The following is an 8785-nucleotide window of genomic DNA, read 5'->3' as shown; positions in this document are numbered from 1 at the left end:
ACATAGCATAAGGTCATTAATATGTATCAAAAAATGTAATAAAAATTGGAGGTGTTTTTTCCGCCATTTTTCAGAAAAAACCATGGGCTATAGTACAGGGTATTTTTCAGATTTTGGCAATTTTCTTAAAATGGCCGTAACTTGAAAAATTTAAGTGGGAATCGGCTCAAACTTTCTACACAGCATAATGACATCAATATGTATCAAAAATTTGAGACGACTTTTAAGCCATTTTTTGGAAAAAAAGCATACACCACAGTACATGCTTTTTTCATCTATTTATAAATGATACATAACATTAATATCCTTTTCCTCTTACCTCATTATATCTTAAGTTTGCCAACTTTTTGACGACTTCACTATTCAAACACAATCATAATAATAAAAAAATAATAATAACAATAACAATAATAAATATATTCTTACTAGGGTTGGCATCTACTGGATCTGGTTCTCAAGCTTCAAAGTCCTGATCAGGATCATCATACTCATCAGAAAGATCAAGCAACACAGTCTCACCTTTCGCCAGCTCCTACACCACAAGTCATGTGACCATCACATGACCAAATACATGTACATGTACCTCCAAAAGGTCGTTGTTACTATCATCAATCAAACTGGCCATGATACGTGTCACTGTACCTGTGATTATTAAAAGGTATAAGTTATTAAAACTACAGTTATTAAAAGTTATTAAACACTATTAAAGTGTAGTTATTAAACTGCAGTTATTAAAAACTATTAAACTGTAGTTATTAAAAGTTATTAGACTGTATTTATTGATAGTTATTAAAAATGGTTAATTAATTTTAATAATACCTCAGATACGCTTTGACTGGTTCACATACTCTTTCCAATACAACACCAGTTGGGTCCAGTAGCTTTAGACTACGAACTGAAGAGATGTACTGGGTAATGATATCAGATGTATTAGCACCATGGTGGAGTAATCTACTCTCATAACTGGTGGGGGAAATAAAATATTAGAATCATAAATTATAATAATTATTATTGCTATTATTAAAAATTCAAATACATCAAATTATACTAAATAATAACACATTCGTAAAAATTATTTAAATTTATTAGAAGAGAAAAGGGATTTGTTAAATACACGTTTAAGTCTAACACTTTAGTTAATGATTCCACGAGCTCTTCTCTCAAATCAACTTGACGCAAGCACTCATGCAAATCAACCAGCACTGATTCTGAATCAGAGAAATCAACAATATCAAACAATTCACAAATCCTAAGCAAAGAAAGCTGAAACATACATGTACATGTAATACCGTAATCGTCCATAGCATTGTATATGTAATGTAATGTATATGTGATGTAATATCCTACCAGACCACTCCTTACTAATGTCACCTAATAATAATAATAATAATAATAACAATAATAATAATAATAATAATATTAGTTTCTTAATACATGTATAGTTTCTTTGTTTTGTTTTTTGCTTTGTTTAGTTTTCCCATAGGGCCTTCCCTCTCCTTTCCCTTTTTTGTTTTTCTCTGTTATTAGTTATGCTTTGTTTTTCCTTCATAATAATAATGATAATAATAATAATAATAATAATAATAATAATAATAATAATAATAATAATAATAGTAATAATAATGTCCATTACCATATATGGCATTGAGCCAACAACCTAATAAATCCTGAAGTTCCTCAGTGACCACGCCCAACAAACTCTCATCAAATACTGTCCGAGCCACAATCAGTCACATAATCTTTAACCTTAAAACCACACCCACATTAATTAATTTATATTATTAGACACGCCCACTTTGTTTTCAATGGTGAGAACAGTAGAATGGGGATAGGAACTGGTCCCTCAGACCAAGGAACAATAATTTATGTACCAAAAACTGAAACTCATTCCGGTACCAAAGTTGGTCCATATGGGTCTCAGTCTCCATTTCTTCTTCCTCTCTCTCTCCTCCTCCTTCTCTAGTTGTTTCATAAGCTATTAATGAGTCCTTCACTAGCGACTCCACTACTTTAAAAGCTACGCCTCCTTTTGATAGCCACGCCCATATTAATAGTCCCAACACTTTACACATCACCGCCCACTTGTCATTAATACTAGAACAGATCGTTAATGATTGTGTTACTATGGTTACTGAAGTGACACACCCACTAATTATTTGGAGTGAATAGAGTCCTTTCATTTCTTTTATTACATTATTGAAACTTATCGAGTTAGTTAGATCAGAAATTGCTTCTAATACTTCTTGTAAAATCACATAATTTGACTAAAAATTTTTAAATAGAATAAAATTAATATTTTAAACTCCATTCCTTACCTTATTAGCATCAAAATGACTCCAAAATTGAGGCAACAGCTTATCTTGTAGTGATACTTTTAAGTATCCTAAATAAAAGTTATTCTAATCAGAAATAAGTAATAAAATTACCTTTCAATAATTTTACACCAAGTGCTTCCATTTTGACACGTGGTTATAGTATACTATGGTTTTCAACAGTTGTCAGTTCTATTGATCCGTAAATTTTGCGGGGGTGTAAAAACAAATGGGTGGGGCTGCATATTTCTGGCTTGCTTTCTTCTTTCTTCAACAGCGCAGGAATTATTTTATTATCAGATTAAGTGGGTTAATTATTGTGAATAACAGTGAGATTATTCACTTTCTCATAGGTAACAATGGCAGAAAACACAAGTCTAGGTATCACTATGACTTGTGAGGTTTGTTCAGAGTATTACACTGACCCCCTCATGCTTCCCTGTCTTCACTCATTCTGTAAGAAGTGTCTAATAAAAGCTAAAGAGAAGCAAGGTAGTGCTGATACCTTATTAAAGTGTCCAACGTGTGACACTAGCGTTAATTTACCTGATGGTAAAATTGAAGGCCTCACTCAAAACCTTTGGTTTGAACATAAATCAAAAGAGGCTTCGATCAAAAAGAAGATCGTTAGCAAGGAAGCAGTATCGTGTGATAAATGTGATGATTCCAGTGATGCAGCTGTCGTGTTTTGCTGTGATTGTGGCCAGTTTCTGTGCGATCATTGTAAGAAAGGTCATAAGCGAAACAAGAAAGAAGCCAATCACAAGTTGATTGATCTAGAAACAAAGGAATCCATTGAACTGCCTGTTATTAATTATGAGGCAGTTTATTGTGCACGGCATCCAGAAAAGCTGATATACTACTGCAATGATTGCAATAAACTGGTTTGTCAGATTTGTCTTAACATTCACCATAAAAGTCACAATTACAATTATTACCTAGATGAGGGTGATACAGCACATGAAGCATTAAAGCAAAGTATTGCTAGTTGTGATGGAATCATTCATCCAGTCACTGAAGCTATTGCTAATGGAGAGAAAATGCTAGAGCAGATAGCAACACGTAAAGAAGAAGTAAGGCAGGAAATCAAGGAAACGTTTGAAGAGCTTAAAGCTGCTTTAGATAAGAGATGCAATGATCTACTAATGGAGACAGAAGAGATTGCTAGCGCTAAGAGGAAATCTGTTGAGAAACAGTTGGATGGGTTTCGTAAACTGGTAAAACAGGTTTCTCACGGTTGTCACCTTGCGTCATCAGTGAGTGAGTGTACTGATCCAGGTGAAGTTCTCAGTGTTAAGAAGCTAATCACCAATCAACTAGAGGAATGCATTGAAGAGTATAAGAAACTACCTCTAGAAATAGAAGAAAATGAAGCAATTTTAACTCGCCTTGATATTACTGCCATGAGCAATGAAATTTGTAGATATGGTGGTGTTTTTGAAGTTGATCCAGATCTTTACTCCATTGAAAGTGGAAAAGCCATTCCTCTAGCAACAGTAGAAAGGGAACGAAAATTTAAACTTGCTATTAATATCGCTGTACCTCTAGATAAAGCATTGCATCAAATATGCCCTTCCTTTATCAAAAGTGATGGTAGTAAAGAGGAGGGTAGAGTTGTTATAGTTAATGATAACAACACAGCCATTGTATCATGCACACCTCAAAGTATTGGTGGATATGAACTATCAGTGACTATAAGAGGTCACCATATTAAAGGTAGTCCTTATCAACTGTCAGTAAAAGCATCAAGAGACTATACCACACTAACTAACCAGAGATACTTTAATGTGCAAGTCGGCAATGGTACTCCTGGTGTTGCTGTTCATACTAATGGTGAAGTATTTGCTAGTAGTGATGGGTTCGTTCAGGTATTTAGGAAGGATGGTACTGCAGTAAGAAGGATTGGATCTAGAGGCAATATTGGACAGTTTGGATATCCTTTTGGTTTGTTGCTGCTAGAAGACAGGCTGTATGTGTCTGATCATACTCTTAATCGTGTGCAGTATTTCTCAGCTACTACTGGTTACTATATTGGTCAGTTTGGTCATCAAGGTAATGGAAACGGGCAGTTTTCTAATCCTTGTGGTATGTCTACTGATGGTAAAGGTAACATATTAGTAGCAGACCTCAACAACAACAGAGTCCAAGTATTTAAAGAGGATGGTACATTTGTACAAGTCATACAATGTGATGGTAGAGCAACTGATGTAGCAGTTGATAATGAAGGAAAGATACATATCACCATTGAAAATCAACATCATGTTAAAGTCTTCTCTCCTGATGGTAAAATTCATCTTGACACATACAATAATCCAGCTGGTAACTTTAATAATCCTAATGGTATTGCTATTGATGATGAAGGATATATCTTTGTATCAGTTGGCTGCAACTATCTTCACGTATTGAGCCCTGACAGGAAAGAAGTCAAATTAATCTCGGGATTTTCTGATCCATGGGGTGTAGCACTGGATAAGGATGGATATATTTATGTTGCTGATTATAGAAGCAAACTTATAATGAAATATTAAGTAGTCATCCAATAGAACAGCAATAAACTAGATATACTAGAGAAATAAAACTTAATGACATCTTTAACTCCAATACCCTCTCTCTTTTCTCATCCCCCCTTTTACTCAACATACTTTCTTCCCCCTTCCTTTCTCACTTTCTCCTTCTTTCCTCTCTAATTCTAACTGATTATTATTAATAATTAATTTATTAATTTGATTCAAAATTTTTGAAAATTCAAAATAATACCATCATTGTTCACATGTTCTGGTATATAGCATAATTATAAATTATGTTTTATACATCACAGCTAGTGAATCAGTACTTGATAATAAACTAACTATAGTTGATCTAAGTAATCATATTGAAATGGCTAATGTTACTGCCGGTACTTCTTTCATATTTACCTATTCAATGTATGTCATGTTTGACTCCACCCACAACCACACCTACCTCCATAAAATACATGACTTGTGTGAGTAGTTTTTAAGGTTCAATGACCCATCCACTTGTCATGACCTAGTAAAACTTTGTATATTCTAGTAACTTTATTACATCTCTCTAACCTTTCCTCTGGTTTTGGAGGACGTTCTGGAACTTTAATAAAAGTACCAAGTATTATTTTCATATTAGGGTGAAGGAGAAGGACAGAGATATAAAAAGGGAGAGGGGAAAAGAGAGTGCACAATATGTCCATGGTATCGTGTATCTTTGATATTTCACACAAAAGTATGTAAAAATCCCTTTATTGTTTTGAAAACATTGTGCTACATAAATACAATACATCACATGACAATCACATGATAAAATCACACTGATACAAATGTACTCTTTATTTCAGGATTTCCTGCAAAGCATACTAAGCAAGCTAAACAGCACACTTCATGAGTTGACAAGGAATACAATGAATCATGTACATTGCACATGTGCATGGCTTTGGAGCAACTTTAAAAATTTATAAAAATCCAATTTTCAATCAGAACCAGATCAAACTTTCTACACATAATAACAACATTAATTTTTAAATTTCTTTTCACTATTACTCTCCTTATTTTCTCATTGCCTCATTGTGTTAGCCTACTAATTATCCTTGTCTTGTATTTATTTTTTAAAATGTTCATTTAAGGGTTCAGCTCCCTCCATACTGTATTATAATAGGGACTTTGATCCAATTTTAGAGTAACTTGAAATAAAAAATCTAATTTCGATTGAGATCAGCTTAAACTTACTACAAAATATAAAAACAAATATGCATAAAAATTATAAAAATGGAAAATTCTCTTCCTTTAATTTTTGGCCAAATTTGGCCAAAAACCCTATACTATATAGTACAGCTGATACCATATAGCAAGAAAATTTAGAGGGACTAAAATTTGGTGAGTTGCTAAATTTTGGTGATTAGAAAATTTTAATTTGGAAATTATTTATGGCCACGTGGCATTGAGCATGCGTATATTAGCTCAAAATGACAGATTTTATTTTGATGAATGGCTATCGAAATGCCAAATTTGCCAAATTTAATTCCGTAATTTAAAAAATTGTAAAAAATCTAATTTCAATTGGAATCAGTTAAACTTGCTACACAAATGGAGAACTCTCTTTTAGTCACTTAAAGACCCAGTACTAAAGTAAAGGGACTTTTGATCCCATTTTGAGTAACATTAAAAAGTCATATAAAATTTAATTTGATGGGATGGAGCTTAAACTTGCTAGACAACATAAGAACATGTACCATATATCCTTAAATAGAAACTGCATGTGAATAAATGCCGGGGTAGCAATAGAATTCAACTATAAATACGCAAAGCTAGCCTTCAAGTAACTCAGTAGTCTTGTGGATACTGCCTGAGATTCCAGAAGTCAAGTGCATGAGGTCACGGGTTCAAATCCCGCTCAGGGCCAAAGTTTTCTTCAAGGTCCAAATATCATTTTAGGAAATAGATGCCCGGGCTTTTACTTAAGGAAGTACTGTATACATATTTTTAAAATTATAAAAATGGAGGATTCTTTCTCAGTCATTCTTAGCAAAATTTGGCCGAAAATCCTGTACAGGAATTTTGATGACACATGTATTTTTAAGTGACAAATTTGTTAAAAAATCCAATTTGTATCAGAATCAGCTTAAACTTGCTAGATGACAAAAGAAAATGTGTCGTATACGTATCACAAAATTAACATAGAGAATGATATCTTATTAATCTTTGATGAAATTTGGCCAAATACTCTGTACTACTTTAGTACATGGTCTTTAGTTTGATTTTTTAGTAACTTGATAAATTCATAAAAATTGGAATCAGCTTTAACTTTCTACACAACACAACAACTTGTATCAGTATCAGAAAAAACATAAAAATGAAAAACTCTCTTTTGTGACAAAATACACCATTAATTTGTTAAATTTTGCAATAATTAAAAAATCTAGTGTCAAAATGCTAAGCACTATGCCAAAAACCTGTGGAAAACCCTGTTCTATTTGCTCACGTAATTAATAATGCAATAACGAGAAACCAAAGGTGTGTGGCCTCACCCCTAAAGCTGTTTGGGAGGTGTTAGGCTTAAGCTAGTCCAAGCCAGTATATTTAAATAATATCATCAAAAGTGACAGACTAAGCAAGTGTGAAAAGTATGATGGGACTCTGGAGTCCCTTTAAAAATTGGTAAAATGTCAGTATTCATAAATTCCTATTTGCATCTCAAGATTTATCACTTATTGATATCACACTATTTATACTTATTGCACTCTCAATTTAAAACAACGTGACATCATGTGTTTCAAAAACACAGCTTTTGTTGTGGCCACTATCTATCAAAATCATACTATACAAAAAATTTAGAAAGTGCTCCTGAGGCCAAAGGATTATCATAACAGCTAGCTTTCTAGCTGCAGTTACACTTGCTCTTGCATGCTTGCAGAAGTGGAAAGCTACATGTAGCTGCTCCAAGGCCAAGGCTCCAGCAACTCCTAGCTTGGAGGCGTGGCATTAATTATCAATACAAGACCATGTGAGAAGGAAGCATCAGGTTTTTTCTCTTCTTCTAAGCGCTATAATGGCACAAATATTGTTGCTATATAGTACAGGGTATCTTTCAGATTTGGGCAATTTTCTTAAAATGGCCGTAACTTAAAAAATTTAAGCCAGAATCGGCACAAACTTTTTACATAGCATAAGAACATTAATATGTATCAGAAAATGTAATAAAAATTGGGGGTGGTTTTTTGGCCCTTTTTTGGAAAAAGCATGAGTTGCCTTGGGTATGTCTTAGATTTTGGCAATTTCTTAAAATGGTCGTAACATGAAAAATTTAAGTCTAAATCAGGAATCAGCTCAAACTTTCTATACAGCATAAGGGCATCAACATGTATAAAAATGCAATAAAAATTTGAGGTGACCTTTAAGTCATTTTTTGGGGAAAAAAGCATGTACTATTGTACATGCTTTTTCCATCCTTTTATGAATGATACATAACATTAATATTCTCTTCCTCTTACCTTATTATATTTGAAGTTTGCTGACTTTTTAATGACTTCACTATACAAACACAATCATAATAACAACAACAATAATAATAATAATAATAATAATAATAATAATAATAATAACAAAAAACAAATATATTCTTACTAGGGTTGGCATCTACTGGATCTGGTTCCCAAGCCTCAAAGTCCTGATCAGGATCATCATACTCATCAGAAAGATCAAGCAACACAGTCTCACCTTTCACCAGCTCCTACAGCACAAGTCATGTGACCATCACATGACCAAATACATGTACATGTACCTCCGAAAGGTCGTTGTTACTATCATCAATCAAACTGGCCATGATCATGTCACTATATTGCTTCGAGTCCTGCAATTATTAAAAGGTATTAGACTGTAGTTATTAATAGTTATTAAAAATGGTTAATTAATTTTAATAATACCTCAGATACGCTTTGACTGGTTCACATACTCTTTTCAATACAA

General features: G+C 33.2%; 2 protein-coding genes and 1 long non-coding RNA gene across 6 annotated transcripts; 1 reads left to right on the top strand and 2 right to left on the bottom strand.

Moving 5' to 3' along the window:
• Positions 1 to 248: 248 nt before the first annotated feature.
• On the bottom strand, positions 249 to 2475 carry LOC109585091 (uncharacterized). Of its 4 annotated transcripts, XR_002186325.1 has the most exons (11): positions 2427 to 2475; positions 2316 to 2383; positions 2146 to 2264; positions 1796 to 2094; positions 1634 to 1746; positions 1290 to 1371; positions 1130 to 1208; positions 820 to 963; positions 584 to 642; positions 427 to 532; positions 249 to 359 (listed from the first exon to the last, which is right to left on the bottom strand). XR_002186325.1 is itself a non-coding variant. In XM_020001035.1 (6 exons), the coding sequence occupies exons 1-4, from the start codon at positions 2455 to 2457 to the stop codon at positions 1803 to 1805; spliced, it is 510 nt and encodes a 169-aa protein (XP_019856594.1). In that variant the 5' UTR covers positions 2458 to 2469; the 3' UTR covers positions 1025 to 1371; positions 1634 to 1746; positions 1796 to 1802. The 4 variants fall into 4 exon arrangements, 1 of the variants encoding a protein (XP_019856594.1); XR_002186324.1 differs by having other exon boundaries at positions 1130 to 1371; XR_002186326.1 differs by having other exon boundaries at positions 1130 to 1371; positions 2193 to 2264.
• Positions 2476 to 2597: 122 nt separating this feature from the next.
• LOC105314057 (E3 ubiquitin-protein ligase TRIM71-like) lies at positions 2598 to 4840 on the top strand. Its single transcript, XM_011407981.2, has 2 exons — positions 2598 to 2617; positions 2666 to 4840. The coding sequence occupies exon 2, from the start codon at positions 2672 to 2674 to the stop codon at positions 4838 to 4840; it is 2169 nt and encodes a 722-aa protein (XP_011406283.1). The 5' UTR covers positions 2598 to 2617; positions 2666 to 2671.
• A 217-nt stretch (positions 4841 to 5057) lies between these two features.
• On the bottom strand, positions 5058 to 8785 carry LOC109585092 (uncharacterized). Its single transcript, XR_002186327.1, has 7 exons — positions 8743 to 8785; positions 8601 to 8669; positions 8444 to 8549; positions 8311 to 8350; positions 5387 to 5417; positions 5274 to 5339; positions 5058 to 5227 (listed from the first exon to the last, which is right to left on the bottom strand). It is a non-coding gene; the product is annotated as an uncharacterized LOC109585092 (long non-coding RNA).

This window comes from Amphimedon queenslandica, unplaced genomic scaffold (assembly GCF_000090795.2).
Source record: "Amphimedon queenslandica unplaced genomic scaffold, v1.1 AMPQUscaffold_13119, whole genome shotgun sequence".
NCBI lineage: Eukaryota > Metazoa > Porifera > Demospongiae > Haplosclerida > Niphatidae > Amphimedon > Amphimedon queenslandica.
The sequence above is the reverse complement of the archived record's forward strand: the minus strand, read 5'-3'. Positions and strand labels throughout refer to the sequence as shown.